At 39.2% G+C, this 18,294-nt stretch overlaps 10 protein-coding genes across 10 annotated transcripts; 2 read left to right on the top strand and 8 right to left on the bottom strand.

The window, feature by feature from the left end:
- Positions 1–132: 132 nt before the first annotated feature.
- Positions 133–444, bottom strand: CMC1 (Cmc1p; the record flags this gene model as incomplete). Its single annotated transcript, XM_454500.1, has 1 exon — positions 133–444. The coding sequence occupies one exon, from the start codon at positions 442–444 to the stop codon at positions 133–135; it is 312 nt and encodes a 103-aa protein (XP_454500.1).
- A 337-nt stretch (positions 445–781) lies between these two features.
- On the top strand, positions 782–1,171 carry MRPL31 (mitochondrial 54S ribosomal protein mL60; the record flags this gene model as incomplete). The annotated part of the gene is made up of 1 exon (XM_454499.1): positions 782–1,171. The coding sequence occupies one exon, from the start codon at positions 782–784 to the stop codon at positions 1,169–1,171; it is 390 nt and encodes a 129-aa protein (XP_454499.1).
- Positions 1,172–1,248: 77 nt separating this feature from the next.
- SPC24 (kinetochore-associated Ndc80 complex subunit SPC24) lies at positions 1,249–1,818 on the bottom strand (the record flags this gene model as incomplete). The annotated part of the gene is made up of 1 exon (XM_454498.1): positions 1,249–1,818. One exon carries the CDS (start codon positions 1,816–1,818, stop codon positions 1,249–1,251), a length of 570 nt encoding a protein of 189 aa, XP_454498.1.
- Positions 1,819–2,045: 227 nt separating this feature from the next.
- HSK3 (Hsk3p) lies at positions 2,046–2,240 on the top strand (the record flags this gene model as incomplete). The annotated part of the gene is made up of 1 exon (XM_002999359.1): positions 2,046–2,240. The coding sequence occupies one exon, from the start codon at positions 2,046–2,048 to the stop codon at positions 2,238–2,240; it is 195 nt and encodes a 64-aa protein (XP_002999405.1).
- Positions 2,241–2,368: 128 nt separating this feature from the next.
- On the bottom strand, positions 2,369–3,736 carry CTK1 (cyclin-dependent serine/threonine protein kinase CTK1; the record flags this gene model as incomplete). The annotated part of the gene is made up of 1 exon (XM_454497.1): positions 2,369–3,736. One exon carries the CDS (start codon positions 3,734–3,736, stop codon positions 2,369–2,371), a length of 1,368 nt encoding a protein of 455 aa, XP_454497.1.
- A 248-nt stretch (positions 3,737–3,984) lies between these two features.
- On the bottom strand, positions 3,985–4,530 carry SDH3 (succinate dehydrogenase cytochrome b subunit SDH3; the record flags this gene model as incomplete). The annotated part of the gene is made up of 1 exon (XM_454496.1): positions 3,985–4,530. One exon carries the CDS (start codon positions 4,528–4,530, stop codon positions 3,985–3,987), a length of 546 nt encoding a protein of 181 aa, XP_454496.1.
- A 501-nt stretch (positions 4,531–5,031) lies between these two features.
- Positions 5,032–7,557, bottom strand: VTC2 (vacuolar transporter chaperone; the record flags this gene model as incomplete). The annotated part of the gene is made up of 1 exon (XM_454495.1): positions 5,032–7,557. The coding sequence occupies one exon, from the start codon at positions 7,555–7,557 to the stop codon at positions 5,032–5,034; it is 2,526 nt and encodes an 841-aa protein (XP_454495.1).
- Positions 7,558–8,037: 480 nt separating this feature from the next.
- On the bottom strand, positions 8,038–8,682 carry SEC4 (Rab family GTPase SEC4; the record flags this gene model as incomplete). Its single annotated transcript, XM_454494.1, has 1 exon — positions 8,038–8,682. The coding sequence occupies one exon, from the start codon at positions 8,680–8,682 to the stop codon at positions 8,038–8,040; it is 645 nt and encodes a 214-aa protein (XP_454494.1).
- Positions 8,683–9,047: 365 nt separating this feature from the next.
- BLM10 (proteasome activator BLM10) lies at positions 9,048–15,494 on the bottom strand (the record flags this gene model as incomplete). Its single annotated transcript, XM_454493.1, has 1 exon — positions 9,048–15,494. The coding sequence occupies one exon, from the start codon at positions 15,492–15,494 to the stop codon at positions 9,048–9,050; it is 6,447 nt and encodes a 2,148-aa protein (XP_454493.1).
- A 708-nt stretch (positions 15,495–16,202) lies between these two features.
- On the bottom strand, positions 16,203–17,810 carry KLLA0_E12035g (uncharacterized protein; the record flags this gene model as incomplete). The annotated part of the gene is made up of 1 exon (XM_002999358.1): positions 16,203–17,810. One exon carries the CDS (start codon positions 17,808–17,810, stop codon positions 16,203–16,205), a length of 1,608 nt encoding a protein of 535 aa, XP_002999404.1.
- Positions 17,811–18,294: the final 484 nt, after the last annotated feature.

Below are 18,294 nucleotides of genomic sequence, written 5' to 3'. Positions count from 1 at the left end.
GGAAACAATGAAGCAGATAAACTTCAATCATGGATGTGCCTTTCTAAAATGTTAATTTATTATGGTGCAGTATCTACTACTATATACAAGTAACCCCAGTGGCATGTCATGTCATGTCATATCATGTCAACTTTATTCCTTTTGTTTCTTGAGAAGATCCTCAAGTCTCTCAATCTTACGTTCCACTATCAAGTCACGTTGACGATCCAGATTAGAATCCTTCTGGTATGATAATATACATTTGCGCATAGCGTCACGAGGTTCGTTACACGCTGGGAAAAGCTTCAATCCATGAATCTTTGAACATTCGACCATGGCCTCCACGTATTCTACACATTGTGCATATGCAAATTTCTTCAAATTCTGACGAGCTTCTTTCTCCTCGGTAGGGTTCAATACCCAAATTGGTAATCTTTGATTATGCTTTCCAACGCCCTCTGACATTTCTAAATGAATAATCTATCTTTGTGGTGCAGTATTCCAGTACTATAAGAACTTCTGACCTATGGTTATGGACACAGCAGCAGCTACAAATGACAATACGCTGGCTGTTCCCCAAAATCGTTTAAATCAGTTGACATTGTTCATTTGCATAATGTTGAGATTTAAAGCTTTTTCATGGATACTTTGAAAAATTTCGAAGGTTTAAAAGATTTAATACCATGAATTACGGTGGGAAATTGGTAAAAGCCAGCCAGTAGCACCGTTATACAAACTGTTTAAGCAGCTCGTTAGGTTCTGTCATACCCGGGTCAATTGAATATCTTTGTTTCATAGAGAAATGTTCGGTGCATTCAGAGCTACACAACCTGCATTAGGTGGATTATTATGGAAAGTCCCATGGCGTATGTCTGGTCCTCAAAAAGCAAGACAAAGAGACCGTTTGAGAAGCGTTGATGATGTTCTTTCAACTCTTAAGTTAGGTCTTCATCTTGAAAGAAACCATATGGCGGTTTCTGAGGGATCTCAGCTGAATCTACGTAAGATTAAACCTCGTGTGAAGAGCTTACGTATTTTAGACAAGGCTCAGTATTTCCCAAAGGAACCGGAGATGTCTGCTACTGATAAGTACAGTGTATTCAACAGGTACTCGAAGGGATATAGAAAGGGTATACATAAAGTTCCCAAATGGACCAAGCTTTCCATCAGAAGAAACCCACGTCATTTCTGATTTGGATGAATCATCATTAAAAACTTCTATTATTACATAGTAAGTAGCCCCTGTACATAGTGAATAAAATCAAGGTATCATAGTTCATCCCAGATGTTGTGAGATGATGATGATGATGATAATGGACGGGCTTCATTCCTTAGATCGAGCAATTGGTCATTATATAGTGCTACGTCAAGGGAATGGAACAACTTCAACTTTAGCACACGTATCTTGTCATCTTTACCGATCGGTTCCTCATCAATCGTGTGGGCAGCATCAGTATCGTCATTGAGTAATTGTTTCTGTGTTTCTACGACCTTTTGAATACCCTCTTGTATCGTATCTCGAAGCTGGTTAATTTCCTGTACCAGTTTATCTATGTCTTGTTGCAATTTCGGTATGTTTAATTCGTCCTCTACGCGTTTCACTTGGCTTGTTTGCTCCTGAAAATTCTTTTTAAGTGCCTGCACTTTAGTTTGCTGTCTTTGCAGCTGTGATTGCAATTGTTTCATGAGCTCATTGTGGTGTGTTTGTTTCTCAGCCATCAATTTCGTGAGCTGTCTCATATTACTCTTGATCTCTTTAATATTAGAGACATCGCTTTCAATGATGAAATTGGACCGGGTTTGCTGTAAAAGCTCTACTGGATCATTGAGCCGTGACATTGGGTGCTGCAATATCCACTGTTGCTCAGTACTGTGCAGTACTGTTTCATATATCACATCTATTTATGATTCAATTCGATGAGATTGTCAATTGTGTTCACTTAAATCAAAACATTGAATCTTTAAAATTGCATCCACTAATAGCAGAGAACCTTTAAAACAGAAGTACCAAAGGATATTGCTCAAGATCTTTACTCGGAAGGTCATCCACGTTACTGATATTTACCATGGACAACAAACAGCGCCAATATGCGAGACTAGCAGCACATTTGAAACAACTTCGTGAGAATCTCGATGAGACAACGGCTCAAGTGGAAATCATGGCAAACCAAAGCAATATGATAACGAAACTGGGAGCCGTCCAAGCCAGCACTTTCATCGGCAGTAACCGTGTATTCGAAGATGAAATGTTAAAGAAATGAGGTATGAGATACATGCCTACGATAAATATCGGTTTGTAACACTATATGTATATATGAACGTATACCTAATATCTATGGATCATGAGAAAATGAGAAAATGAGATCAAAGGAAAACCCCCGCTTCTTCTCTAAACGGTGGTCTCCTTCTGGCGTTCGCGCTCCTTCCTTCTGATCTTTTTCACTTCGTACTCGTGCGAACCTTTGAACTCGGGTCCCAAGAGTAGAGGTTGTGGTTTGGGTTCATTTGTGAAGTAATGATGCTGTAATGCTTCAGTTGTCGTGAATCTTGTATCCTGATCGTATCGTAACAATTTGGATGCCAAATCTAGGGCATCCTGCGGTACTTTGCTGAACTCATCGAAGAATACGTTCTTGTAAGTCTTAGATATTTGTGGTACAAGCATGAACCACCACGGCATATCTAACATCTTGGGCCATTGTTCCAAAGTCGGACTTCCCATGATGCTCAATATTCGCTGGAATTGATCTACTTCGTTAGAACCTGGGAATATGGCAGCCCCTGCAAACAATTCCACTAAGAGACACCCACATCCCCAACAATCCACCTCGTATTTATAGTCTGTTGCCCCTAGAAGTAGTTCGGGAGGCCTGTACCAAAGCGTAATGACTCTGTTGGTATTGGAGGCTGGAGAAGAAACGTCCGTTAGTTTCTTGGCAAGACCGAAATCTGTTATCTTCAAGTTACCTCTGTTATCTATCAATAAATTCGATCCCTTGATGTCTCTGTGTACTATTTGCTGTTGGTGCAAATACTGTAACCCAACGAACAATTGCTTCATCAAGTGCTTAATGTTGGAATCGGAAAACTGGATCGATTTATCCATTAACATCCCTGACAAATCGTTCTCCATGTACTGGAATCCCATAGAAATTGTATTTTTATCCGATACGATAATCTCATGGATCAAACTAATGTTTGGATGGTTCAACTGTTGTAATAGTTTAATTTCACGAATAGAAGTTATTGGAAACCCATCACGCTCTTGCTCCAACCTAAGCCTCTTCAAAGCGATAAGTTTCCCAGTATGTACGTTCTCCGCCTTATAAACTTTCCCATAGGTACCTTCTCCGACTTGTGCCAACGGTTGGAAGCTGGATTTCACATCTTGAAACGATATCAATGCCAAAGGTTTCTTGCCAAAAATATTTCTTGAATGAGAATCTCCAGCGCTTTCTGCACTTGACCCCATAGCCCTGGGGCCCCTAGGTATACTGCCATGACCTTCGAACCTCGATCCACTCGTTTCAGGTCCATTACTGGGCCTGTTGAACTTACCTCTTGGATTTCTTTTCCCCAAAGAACGATTGACGTTAACATTTCCAGCTGTATTATGATGATTATTAGGCCTATTTGGCTGGTACCGCGACTGCGACCCACCGTGGTAACGAGACTCCTGTCTCTTCTTCCTGAAAATCTTGGGCTGACTCATGGATACCCCTGTGTTTGGCCTGTGGTGTGTCCATTTCATCATCATTCCAAACTATAACTGATAAGTTTTCAATGTATTTAAGTATAAAGAGTTTTTAATGTTGAAAAGATGGAATACCTAGTATATTGAGAAGAGAAGAAGAAGAAAGGGAAGTAAGAATATGAAACTACAGCCGCTTGAAGCGGTTCAAAGTTTAGAATAAATAAATAACTGGATCATTGATATAGAGAAGTGTACATACTGAGAAAGGAATGTGTGAGTAAAGCGTCTGTGAGGGAACAGAGAAAATTTTCTTACCATGTTAATAGGTAAGAACCCATGATAGCAGTCAATCCTAGCACAGCGTAACCTGTTCTGTAGACACCTTTCAAGGTCAACTCTTTACCGGTATCCCAGATCAGATGTCTGATACCGTTACCGAAATGGAATGCAAACAAGTATGCGAACCCAGCCTTTGCGGTCAAATCAATCCAGGATGGGATCTTTTCGTTATAAAATTGAACCAAATTCTCTGTGGACATTCCTAGACCGAACACAGTGGAAACACCGAACGCAATAGTTACTGCATAGAACGCTAGACCCAAGAAAACACCGGAAACACGATGCACGGACGATAAATACCATGTCAATTGTGGTTGATAAATGGTCAAATGAGGAGACACTGGTCTAACTTTTCTCTGAGAAACTAGCAACTCGTACTCTTCTTGAGCCGTAGTCTTCTTGGTGACGACATTAGACTGACGACGAATAAAAGAAGCCATCAAACCTCTTGTGTTTGAGGTCATAACTTGGGGTCTTAGACCACTAACAATTCCTGGTTTCAAAACGTTTTTGAACATGGTTTGATAATAACAACTGTATGTATGCCTTTTAACTCCTGCTTTCCTAACAAAATACCAGAAATATTTGCCAGTCGGACTTTTAAGACCTGTCTATGAAGCAGGCAAGAAAGTAAACAGACTTTATTGTCTTGATGAGTATATTCTTTAACTAATTCCCTTATATACTTTTCTAATGGTTGAAACTAAAGTTTCCGGTTTCCCAGTTTCGGTCATTCGGTCCTTTCGGATGATTTCGGAACGAGTCGGGAACCGCTAGTCACGTGCCTTTAATTTGAGAAATATCGTCGATCAAAAAACTAAAAGTTGGTCACGTGCTGATTTTGGCAGCTATGAATACTAGGTATTAGACAAGTGGACATACCATTGGTCTATTATCAAGGCATTAACTACATTAACTTTTATTAGATGGAATGATGTGGAATGATAGTTTACATAGGTGTATAAATTAATAAAAACACTCTCTCGTCTATTGTCTATTGTCTATTTTCAATTTGGGAACTATGGGCCCGCGATTCTACCGATGGTTTCTACGGCGCTAGCGATGAACGCAGGAGTAGCTGGATCATCAGTGTGGCCATTTCTGATTAATTCTCTGAATGCAACGACAAAGTTGATTATTAGCGTAGTAGACACGATGACGGAGACGGCCAAAGGTCCGAATGGTGCGTCAAGGTGTTTCCCACTACGGGCTCTGATGACGTTTATTCTGTTGATGTAGGTTTGGTACGCCCATAGGCCAGTAAATACAGTCAATGCAAAGTAGATGTAAGTTAACCACTCGGCCAAGAATGGCATGTTTGCCTTCTTCACAGAACTCGAGATGGAAAAGGTTAACACACTGAGTAAAGTGGTCACTGAGAGCCATTTGTTGAACGTACGTTCGTTGGCTAGCCATACCTTTGCTTCGACTTTCACAGGACCAGCGTTCTTGATGTAACTTGTTGGTTTCTTGACACCCGGTGGTAATTCAATTTCTTCGTCTTCAGAATCGACACCGGTGAGTTTGCTGTCAGTGGTGTCTCTACCTGTCAAAAGATTGAAAATGTTAGGTTCATGACGATGACGATGTTTCTGTTTTCTTGCATCTGATTTCCCTTTGTTTCTGGCCAAGGTAGCAGAATCTTCATCCTCGGAAGACTCTTCGTCTTCCTCAGGTTCGTCTTCTTCGTTCAAGGCACTTGTCGATGGTGCAGCTGGTGAAGACTGGTCTCCGCCACCGGCTACCACTGACAATCTCTTCATCTTGTCCATCTTGGCGACATGCTCCTGTTGTCTTTCTAATTTCTTCTTCTCTTCCTCGTAGGCCTGGTTTGGATCCTTTCTGATATCGAATTCCAAGTCTGGTAACCAGAATGGTAACATATCCAATTTTTCATCGTCACCGAACAATGAGGCCACACCTTGTACGTATTTGGAGAACTTTGGCACTTCTTTCACCAAATGGGAATTGGCTAAATCAGCGATCCATTTCACTTGGTTACCACCATGGGCTAGAACGCTTAGTGCATTCTCGGATGAGGCAATAGAAGACGCAGATGTCTTCACTTTGATTTCCATAACAGAGTATGGGAACTTAGCGTATTCGCCAGGTCTAACCAATTTCAATGGATGGGCCACGTTAGAATCAATGTCAGATCTGTGCCAGTGATGAGGGTCTCTGATTGGACGGTCCTTGTCAAAGGAATCTTCACGGATGTAAAGGATATCTGAATCGATAGTGATTCTTACACGGTCATCACCTGGAATTTGGAATGCAGTTCTTTGGTATAAAGTTCTTAGAACTGGTTGTAATTCGTTTTCAAGAATGAATTGTTGGATGGAATCGAAATTGTTTTCCAATTTCTTGGTAGTATCGTTGCTTGAGCCGGATTCCTTCAATTTCTTGAGCATCATTTCCTTATATTCGGTATCACCGTTGAAAATAAATCCATTGATGAATTTTGGTTTCAACTTAATCCTTGTTTCATCGAAATCGGTCGAAGAAGAATCCTCGTTGTCTACAAACATTCTCTTTTCAAGGAAAATGTCCGGCTTGTCGTTCAATTTACCAATCCATCTCAATCTCAAAGTTGGAGCAGAGTTGGTTTTCAATAACTTGTTGTTGTACAATTCGAAGAACTCGTTATCGAAATATAGCGTGGAGATGACAGGTTCAAAACTTTTGTTCAAATGACCCACATCGGTTTCGTTACTGGAACTGGACATTGCTGGACCACCGTCGTCATTCAAAAGATTAGACTCCAATCTATCGATCAAGTCTTCGTTCTCAGAGGGTGCTTGAGCATAGACTAACACTGGCAAACGTCTCAAGATATTAGTTTTCACTTCCATTAAATTATCTTGATGAATCCAGAATTTGAAGGATTGTGTAGACATCTGTTCGTTCTTTGGCATAGAGGAAAGTTTTGATGAGTTAGCCAAAGATTTCGATACAGATGAGAAGTTGTTACGCAAGATGTTGTATAGATAAGAGATCTTGTACAACAATGGAGAGTATTCTTCCGAATGGAACGGTAACGATTTTAATCTCACTTGTAACAATGACTTGACAGATGGGTAACCTGGATGCAATTTGTCGTGTTTCTTCACAATCTTGGTGAAACCAGTGAAATTTAAACGTTGGAAATTGTCCAATTCCTGGGCCTGACTCAAACATTCTTCCAATTGTTGATGGAACGCCTGAAAATCAATCGTATGTAGATTCTCTTCACTTTCAGTTTCTTCTTCAAGCCTATTCAAGGTATTCATAATCTTATTGTAAGCAGAAGTTTGAAATCCATAAACTTTCTCCAACTCCTCATCCAACGCGGAAACAAATTTGGATTCATCCTTCTCACTCCAATATTCATCTACATTACTCTTCCCCTTCTTCCCCTTCTTCCCACGGCCAGAAGAAGAACCATTGAACATTTCAGAGTCTCTGATAACGGACTCTTTTAACAACTTTTTCAATTTCTCATAATCGATATAAGAATCCCTCCATGGGGGATAAGTATCATTAGCTAGCTTCACACCAAATAGCATTGTGCCTTGAATTTAAAAAGACCAAATCCCTCTTTTGACAATATTATAAGGGTTATAATAAACAGCAACCCTTCCTGGTTATAAAGCTGAAGATGGTGATCAGGATTACACTTCTCAATTCAAGATACAAGGAAGCTGAACAAGAAAATAGAAATCTACCCAACTGTTTATTGGCTAAATAAAATCTTTAAGTCCATCCTTATATCTGTTTCTTTATTTGCATTTCCTTCTAATGCACTCTTTATATAATCATCGATGCCCTTATATTGGGAAAGTTGGGCAATTTTATATTGATCTTGAGTGGCACGTGGAGATGGTCATGTGATTATTTACGTCACGTGTAAATCACCTGATTTGGAATGGTCGTGTAAAGTTACCTTTGAACTTTCTAATACATACCATTTGAATATATATATATATGTACACACACAAAGCCAATGCATAGGTTGTTATTTCTTATTGTACGCTCTGATCTGTGGTTTAGCAGCAATTGGACTTGGAGCCTGAAGAGCCTGAGCCACGAATGCTTACATTTCCCTCCTTTTCAGCCTTTCCTTCCATCTTACCATCATCGATCTTTTCTTGGATCAACTTGGCCAATGTGAAGAAGATTTCGCTGACGTTGGTGTCGTCTTTGGCACTGGCTTCAATGAATGGGATCCCTAGCTCCTTAGCAAGAGCTTCACCTTGTTCGTAAGACACGGTTCTTGTATCCATGTCCTTTTTATTTCCGACTAGCAGCATTACTACATCCTCGCTAGCATGTTGGTTAACAGTGGAGAACCATTGTCTGATGTTTTCAAAAGTTCTTTCGTCAGTAACATCGTAAATCAATACAATACCCATGGCACCTCTGTAGTATGCGGTTGTGATGGTTCTGAACCGTTCCTGGCCAGCAGTATCCCAAAGTTGTAACTTCACACGTTTCCCATTGATGTCTACGGTTTTAATCTTGAAATCGATACCGATTGTGGTGATGAAAGTTGGTGTGAACTTATCTTCAACAAAACGAACCAAAAGACATGATTTACCTACACCGGAATCACCTAGAAGTAAAATCTTCATGACAGAATCATAGTTTTTATTCGTGCTGCCGTTAGCAGAAACCGTTCTTAATCCAGACATTATAGTTTCAATCTCCCTTGTTTCCTTCACGCTTCAATTAAGTGAAAAAAATTGATATCACAGTTCAACACTGTTATTTTATCTCGATATATTGGAGGAGTGGCGAGCTGGTTATATCTGGTCAACAGAATCTGGGTTTTAATAGCTCGGCCGTAAAGTGTTTGGGTTAGTGCCTTTCGTGATGGCTATCCTGCTTTCACCCTTTCAAACAATATTTGTCCAAAATCTAGATACTGATCGAATTCGTATATGGTGATAGGCATACCCAATGTCAAGTTAAATTATACGATTTATACTTGTAGATGTACATATATATTCATGTGCATACGCAGCTTGTGGGTCATCTGTGTCGATTGTGCAACTTCTCAGGCGTAGTAACTCCTCCAAAGAACACCTTCCATATCTTCTAATTGCTCCGAGGTGAACTGGTATCTGTCCAAATGCCAGGTATCTGCTCTAACTTTCTTGTATCTAGAGATGATGTTCTTTGCATCAGCACCGCACATACCGCTTGTTCTTGCCCAGGACGCTAGTAGTGCCATATTCTCTGGAATCCAATTTGGTAACGGTGAAACGTACGGGAATGCTTCGATGATGGCACCGAGACCCAAGATCGCACCGTGAATATCTGTGTTGGATTTGGAGAGTGCAGCTTTCTCCTCGAAAGTATATGAACCAAGTTGACGCTTGAAGTTTTCCAAGAGAGTGTGCAAAGTATCGGTATCATAAGATATGTTATGCACGATACCGGCAAGGACATAGGAAGCCTTGAGACGAACCTCTACAAAACTCTTACAGAACAATTTGTCCAAAACGAACTCTAAGATCTTCACTTTACCAGCATGGTCCATAACCAACGATTGTGTGGAGAAAAGTTTCTCTGCTAAAGTCAAATTCACACGTAATTCATGAGAGCTAGTCAAATCTGTGTCATCCAAGATCGAAATTATGTCAGGTAACAACGTGCGGCTTATTGGAATGTATGCAAGTTCCACGTAAATACTGTAAACCTTAATGTTGACCATTTTACAAACATCTCTCATTCTGTCTAACTTCATCAAGAAGGGTGCCAAATAACATTTAGCAAATGGACCCAGACACACTCTAGCACCAGTATTGATTAAATGAGCAGCCCAATAGAACATAGTTGATGCCAAGTAGAAATACCTAGTCTTCAAGATGTCCTGAGCGGGTAGGTCCTTGATCAACAATCTTTCTTTTTCAATTTCGTTGAAGATTTTAATAGCCCTCTCTCTCAACCAGCTTGGGATTTCTCTGATCTCAATTGGACCAGATGCCCCCGTTTCGAGAAGAGACTTCACGTTTGGACGATGAGCATTTGCCTTTATGTAGAAGATAACTGAGAAAAGTTTACCAACTTCACGACGAACCACGTCGGAAGGATGGTCAAAGACTAATTGATCGAGTAAATTTTCAACAGAACCCATCTTGAAACCTACATCTGAAATTGCCTGTGTGACTATTATCAATTTACCAGAAAGTTCTAATGAAGATTCACTTTTAACATCAAACAATCCATCCACGGTCAAGAACCTTTTGTATATTTGAGCAGATCTTCTCAAATCAATGAAAGATGGTACCCACCAAGCTACAATGCTCCAGATATCCGTTGTTGTGGCATTATAGTTGTTGTCTAACCATTTACCCAAAAACCTTTCTAAGAACTTTTCAAACTTCTGTAAGTTTTTCTCATCCGTATACTTCAAACTGAACAATAGCCCCGAAATGATCTCACTACAAGCAATCATTGAAGATTTATCGTCTTTTTCATATATCTCTTCGCAAATGTCAAGGATATCTTCGTACTTCATAGAACAACAGTTATTAGAAATCAAGTGAACAAAGATTCCAAATAGACTCAATCTATTCGTGCTAAAGCTGCTTTGCTCCTCATTGGACCGTATGAAAATGTTGCACATATCTAACAACCACTCCTTTGTTATTAGCTTACCAAAGTTATTCATTATTTCCATATCTTCGGGCTTAAGGTTGAATGGAATCTGATTTTCAGCTTTGACAACGCCCATAGGCCTTCCTCGGCATAACCAACCAACAAACGCTTTGGAGTCCACAAAAAAGTTAGGATTTTCAACGTTATTAATTTCTTTAAAGTATTCTTCCTCAAAGTTTGGTTTTGATGTGTCCAAGTATTCCACATATTGTCTCACATAGTCTGTGCGATAGGTGGAATCGATATCGTAGTTATAGTTCCCAAGGGAAATCATTTTGTTACAAACATTTAACATTGTTACCATACAATTCGATATGAGAGATGGATGTTTTGTCTTCGTTAACTCGAAACTTTGAATTAACACCTCCTGGTTAGGTTTAATCTCTAAATTCATTTGAATGACCTGCACTATACGCAATATGTGACAAATAGACATCCAACGCAACTGTGGGTCTTTCCTTTGGAAATCAACAAGATTGATATGCAAGGTTTCGAGTTGCGAGAAATACTCCTTTCGTTTCCTATCCTTAGCTGTTTTAACAACGGCAACTTGTTTATCTATTGTTTCATCATTTGGTTTTAGGCAATCAATCGCAGATTCGTCAAATAGGCATACAGCAGATGGAATTTTGATTAGGCCCGACACACTCTCCATGACTTGATCACAAAGTGAGACTAAGAAGTAAGAGTCGAGACGAGATGCACGCAATAAAAGAGTGAGCATTTTCTCAAGATTTTTATAATCTGACATCATCTTTCTCTGTATTTTCTTCATGGATAACACCTGGATCAAAACCTCCAATTTCTTAGAAGCTTCGGCATCAGTACTGTCAAGTGCAGCTTCGAATGCTTTGAAAACCTTTCTTACGATTATCGAATATGAACCAATTAACTGTTTCATAACATGAATCATGCATTGCTGTGCGGGTCTGTGAATGTTTGGATACACCGATAGAGATAAAGAAATGACATCATTCAAAAGTTTCAATTCCAGTTTCGATGGTTTCCTATTAGTTGAATATAAGGTAAGTCTAGACTGGTGAAGTTCCTGACAGTCAGCTGCGAGATACGTTCTTGTAAATGGAAGGAACGGTTCCTCCCAGTGTGCTATGTCTTGTATGTTTTCTAGGAATTCCACAGATATCGACGCCTTTGGATCATCAATGAATATAGTTTCTTGCCCAACATCAGTAAACCAGACCTTCAAACCATGTAATAAAGTCTGGAATACGGATGTTGAATTCTCATAATTTTGATTTAAAAATTTGAAGAGCTTGTGTAAGAATAAACCAATCTCGTGTCTCAAATGATGTATTTTTGAGTATCTGGGATCAAGCGCACGTTCAGCTGCTGTTCTTCCAAAGAAATAATTGTACGAAAACACATCAATATCCCTGAAAGCGGTATGAGAATTCATCATGGAACAGTTTGAATCCTCTTCACCTCTTGGCACTGGGGTGGCAATGCCTGAAGGTGCCTCCGATGGTTCAGTTTCGTAGTCAACCAATTGATCGTGTTCTGCAGCGCCTGGATCAGCATTGATATCAAGATTTCCTTGCGAGTCAGAATCAACATAGCTGTCATCCATTTCTATATCTGCGTCAAAGGTATCATTTCTAACTTTCTCGATATCTACAAGAAGCTCATTGTTGTCACATGATTCATCTCTGATTTTTTGTAATAGCAACAATTTCTTCTTATATGGATCCATATTACTGACGGATTTGTTATTCTGATTATAATCAGCATCATATAGGATGCTACTACCCGATAGAATATTGGTTAGGATCAAAATATTCTTTTTCATATTGTCAACATAACTAAAGTCGTTTTGAGGTTTGTCCATAAGTTTCTCTGTCATTCCTACAGCATAGCAATAGAAGTGATCAATCAACTTGATGGCAAAATCAACTTCATCCGATGACGGTTGGTGCCACTCAATTTGTTGAAATTCAGGCAAATATTTTCTTCTATCAAACTGGAATCCACCCCATTTCTCGGAGTTCTCTACATCGGCATCCTGTAAAAAGAGCCTGTAGTCAGTGACTTCAGTAGTGGTCAAACTCTCGAGTGCATTGTGTAGAAGCGTTGCATTAATGACGTCTAATGGTGAGTTTGTAACATTGTCAAAAATGAATTCTAGTAAAGCAATGAGCTCATCACCGAACATTAGGATGGATTCGTGTGATTGTCTTAAAACATCGTTCAAAGTCGATAATAAAGTGGCCAACTTGACATCTCTCGGTTGAATCTCTGTTGTACTTCTCACCGAACCGGCTCCGCCTTTAATCTGCTCTCTAATATTGAAATCCAAATCCCTGAATAGTCTAGCACTCAATCTTATGTCTCTCTTGACGGCAGCACTCAATGGAATCGAAACTAATTCGATTAAAGGGTTTTTCACCTTAAATGAATCATTATCCCAGAATGATTTTTCTAATAAGCCAAAGAAATAATAGAACATCTTATCATCCATGGACTGTATCATAATCATTGATGTTTGGTTGATTTTTGAAATTAGCCCTGCATCTATATCAACATCAACCAACTGATATAGTTTATCGACATATACTTTCAGGCAGTTTTCAAATGTGGTTGTTGAAGCTCTGAAAGCATCGGAAAGAATGGAAGATTCGTATTCGAAATCTGGAGAAGAACCGCCTTGTTTGATGAAAAATAGATGTTCCTCGATGAACGGTATAGTATTAGATTCAAAAGTAAGATATTCTTCCGGTTTCACAAATACTTCTATTGGAATAAAGCATGAAATGGATACTATACTATTCATTAAATTGCTGGTCAAAGAAATGTCGTTGAAATCGATTTTGTCAATTAGAATTGATAAGATGTTCGTTATGTGGACACGGTACAATTCATGTTGAATCAAAACTCTGACGATTCTGGTGAACTGCTTCAAAGATGTTAACAACCTATGCTCTGAATTGACATATTGATCCGTCAAAGCATCATAAAGATCGACTATTATCCTATCGCATATTTTGTAACCGTTCTTTGGCTTCATGTCTAATAGGTAACCGAAACAAGAAATGTAGTAGTTAGCAAGATCTGAATGCTTACTTTGTGACCCCACTAACAGTAGCTCAATAAATGAGTTCACCAACATTTCGTGACAATCCTCGTCTAATTTTAGTTCTTCTCTATATTTAGCTTCAGGCTTTTTCTCTCGCATATATCTTTCGTGGTACATTCTGATGAAACCATGAATGAACCTTGCAATAATATCACTCCAATAGCCAGAATTAGAAGGGTGAACATAGGTTTCAATAGATGATAAAAGTTCATTAAGTTTCTTGAAGAAAGCTTGCGGGCTTCTACCATTGATAGAGTAAACCAAAGGCCTCACTACTCTAGTGAATGAACAGATTTGGTAATCTTCTTTGATATGGTTTTTGATTCGATTCAAAATGAAGTTAAGCTGAGATTCTGTGAAGATACCATGTTCGCCAAACTCAATGTTTGAATTGCTTATTATTGGTGGATTCTCTTCCAGAATATTTTGGTAGTATGCATCCATCGCAGCATGTCCAACAAAGGCGTATAAATGAGTATCAAAGCTATTGTCTGCCGTTGCATTTGACCAAAGCGAAAACATTACGGAAAAGTAGTCAAGGACATTTCTATTCTTGTGATAATGATAAGGAACCAAACAAGTAAGTGATGGTAATGCAACCGACATAGTGGTTGGTGCTAAAGACTCTAGGAAGTAGTCCATTGTATCTGTGAGAATTGTTTCATCGTTCTCGTCGAAAAATGGTCTAGCGATAGTAGAGAGCATGACTAGAAGCCTAAATAAACTCAAATCACTTCTTGATTCTACATTGTACATTTTATAATCAGGTTCCACTGTAGGCAAAAATTCGTTCAAGAGATCCTTCATTGGTTTATAGTCTAACGCAAGTCCAATCTTTTTCAATTCTCTCGTAAAGTCTGTACCTTCATCATCGCAAGCCACTAATTTTTCAAACATCTCTAAATGAAGTTGCCTGTACACCTTTTGGCCCCTCACTAGACATAAGTTGTAATAGACTACCGCTAGCGCCTTACGTAGCGTTAAAGGAAACTCAAAATGCATACAATTTTTTAACTCATTAGTCCAATGATTGACATTAATTACAGCTGTCGATCTTGCTGTGAGTTTACCGGAGACACCAAAATCGGGATTCGCAGCATCCAAAAACTCATTCTCTTCCAACAGCTCCATAGAGTCATCTTCGTCATCCTCGTCAAATTTAGCCACATCATGTGGATCATCTGTAACGTCTTGAACCAACCGGAACATATCAGAATTCAATGCCAAATCATAAACCTCATTCTTCAATGCCAACAAATCTTGACTAGTGATACTGATGAGGCCTTGAACGTCCATTGATTTGATAGCAACGTACAAGTTAGTCACAATGTGATATAAATATTTGGCCTGGTCTAAATGGGACTCGATTTCGTACGGTAAAAGATCCTCTAATTCCACTCCAGGCTTCACTCTTCTACCGAACCATTTAGATGTAGGATCATGTATATTGGCCCGATGTTCCTCGGTATCTTCCACAAAGTCTAAATTGTAATGCGCAAGCCTCTCTTTCATGGTATCCTCATTCATGAAACCATGAACGAGTGTAGGAGTCGCAGACCTGGCTCTGCCAGGCGACTGTATATGTGGAATGTTCAAGCCATTCGTCAATTTGGTTTTCTTGACGTCAAATTCAGCAGTACTTGCGGAACGTTTATCTTCATACATCCTCAAGCCCTTGAATAGCCTTGATCTAACACTTCTTGTGGGCAATGGACTCTTGATATTAGAATTGGCTTGATTGCGGTTCATTTTGATTCATAATTCTTGTAAAAGTAGTTTGTAATTCTGTTAAATTCCTGTGTGGCAAATGTTTTTAGTTACGTTGAAAACTAGCGGAATTTATTCAGTCAGCTTTGGAATGAAACACAGGGTGCAGCCGTTCGATGGATACAAGTACCTGACAAGTATAGGATGAATGACAGTCTCTTAAATCTTCAGGTTTAAGGAATATTGAATCAGGGGCTGTTTGTAATTGGATAACTCTTACAATCAGTATTGATAATATTACTTCTCAGTCGTTTAACTGAGAGAGGGCTGTACTGGAAAATGACGGAAGGGTCCTCTCTGAGTAAAAGTTATTTGAGAGATAAATCGGAACCATATAGTAGATCTGAGCTTATATATGTTGAACCTAGCTCGATAATGTAAGATAGTGGTTTAGGATTGAGGAGTATGTGCTTTTTCCAATGCCTATATGTTCCCTTTAATGATGAGAGATTAGCCTTTGTAAGCTTACATAATCTCCTGCCCTTTTGGCATGGCTGGGCCATGCAACGAGATTGCAATTAGGGTTTTTAGAAAATAGTCTGCAGTGACCGTTACCGATCGTGAGCCGATCTCCTAAGGTGCTTCCAGAAATAGTATGCGAGGTTTCATTATAGGGATACTCGGCTAAATCATTCAATCATATACAGATATATACAAATTCATTAGAAAATACTACGTAGGCTCTGATTTTTATGCATTAGTATCTATGAATTCGATAACATCATGCTCGGACAGGTTAACGTAGTTGGCACCATTTGTAGAAAGTAATGGATGCAGTAGCGACATTGTACCAACGGGCAATTGAAATACTCGTTCTCTTGTTTCGTCCATTCTTTCTCTTATAATAGATAATTGGAATGCTTTCAATTTAGGGATACAGAACCGTATCTTATTACGATTCCAATCTAGTTGTAAACTTTCGAGCAGATACAAAGATCTGTCCCATTCACGAGCCTTCTCTAGCTCTCTTGCTATGTGACTTTCGTTTATCGTAAGGCACAATTCAGAATCATTTGTGAGATTTGGAATGATCACATGTTGAAATACGGCGCAGTCCCAGATGCTTGAAAGTTCGAATTCCAACCTTTTCAATTCTTGGATTACCTGTTTACAACCGTATATGCTTCTCATTTGATCCGGCTTACATTCTGGTGGTTTCAATTCCTTGTCGTCTGAATTCAAGACGAGGTTGTCCAACGTGAATGGGATCTGTGCGAGGTTCTGTAGTGACAGCATGTTTGAGATTTTGAATATGATTGTATCAACGTAAATTGAGTTTGAATAAACCAAATCTTCCCATTCTGTATTCACTGGACACCTGTAAGACCTTAGGTTCCCAAAAGCACAATCGATGAACTTGACGTTACCCCAGACACTGTTACTAAATTCGACACATAGGGATCGAATGTTGCGGCATTTGATGTTCTTGAAATTGGCTTCTGAACACATTGGGGATGCCCTGATTGTCAAAGATTCTCTCACGAAGGATCCATCAACAAGATCCCTTTCAGTGTTACTATTGTAACTGACGAGAGTTAAATGGTCGCATGGTGGTAATACAACTCTCTTTCCTGGTGGCACTTGGAATTTTTCAATCGTTTTAAGCAGGGGACAGTATTGTAGATCATCGACTATTGTAGTGTTATCCTCACATTGCAATTGATTCACTGTCATAATCCTAGGTGCAATCACTTTCTTACCCCTTCTTATGTTCAAAGTGAACAGCGTTTCCACGTCATGTAAATAAGTAGTCTCAAATATCGTGTCGATATCAAACATGTCAACTTCCTGGTGATTAATATCTCGGTTGGCGAATATATGTAATTCACATAATCGTAGTTGGCTTTGACAATGGCTTAGCTCTCTGAAATAGAACTTGGAAAGGAAATTGGTAGTCGTCTTATACATGAAGCATAGATTCTTTAGAGTACCCATCCCACTTAGCCCTCTACTTAATTCACATAATGCCGTCGCCAATGGGTCACTGTAGCAGCGATCGGATACGATGACAATGAGAACGTTGTCAAACTTCCGTAGAAATTCGCTCAACACAGGAAACTTGAACGTATCTGTATTTACGCAAGCGGTGTTTCTCTCATCAGATAACAACTCATAATTGCAAGGATCTGCTAAGGTTTTTGATGATTCCCTATCCAAATCCCAAATCTTCAATACACCAAGCTTGCGCTTTATAATTGTTCTAAAATGTGAACCAACCTTACTCCATGCTAACAGACTCTCTAGACTGTCTAGTCCGCTAGTTACTACACGATCAATAATTTCGATCGGAAGACTCATTACTTTTGTACCCTTAAATCTTCTTCTCCTCCTTCTTATCATTAGCAAATCTGTCAAAAGTGTCAACTAATGCAGCTTATCTTGCACGTTGTAAACTAGGTCCTTATAATTCAACTGATTTCAAGTACGCTGGTATATCCAAGATGCCTTTAGACTTCTTCCAGTGTTTGGGTCAGTTGAGCAATCTGTTCCGTAATCTGTCGCTTTATTCTTTAATATGCTGACTCAACCTCAAAGAACGTTCGGAATACATTTTGACACTTAAAGTACCGATAAAATTGTGGATTTTGTTGCCTATAATTGTAAGCAATGAAATATGTTTGATATTCCACCTACTGGACCGTACCAACCTACAGATTGCAGCAGTATCTCGTCCAATAACAACTTCCCTGTCTCAGTTTGGCCTCTTAATCCTTCTTACTGACATTATATCTCATTACCCGGACATAACATGTCAAAATGATACTCAAGGCATCAACATTAA

Source organism: Kluyveromyces lactis (assembly GCF_000002515.2).
Source record: "Kluyveromyces lactis strain NRRL Y-1140 chromosome E complete sequence".
In the NCBI taxonomy this organism is placed as follows: domain Eukaryota; kingdom Fungi; phylum Ascomycota; class Saccharomycetes; order Saccharomycetales; family Saccharomycetaceae; genus Kluyveromyces; species Kluyveromyces lactis.
This window is presented reverse-complemented; position numbering and strand designations above follow the sequence as displayed.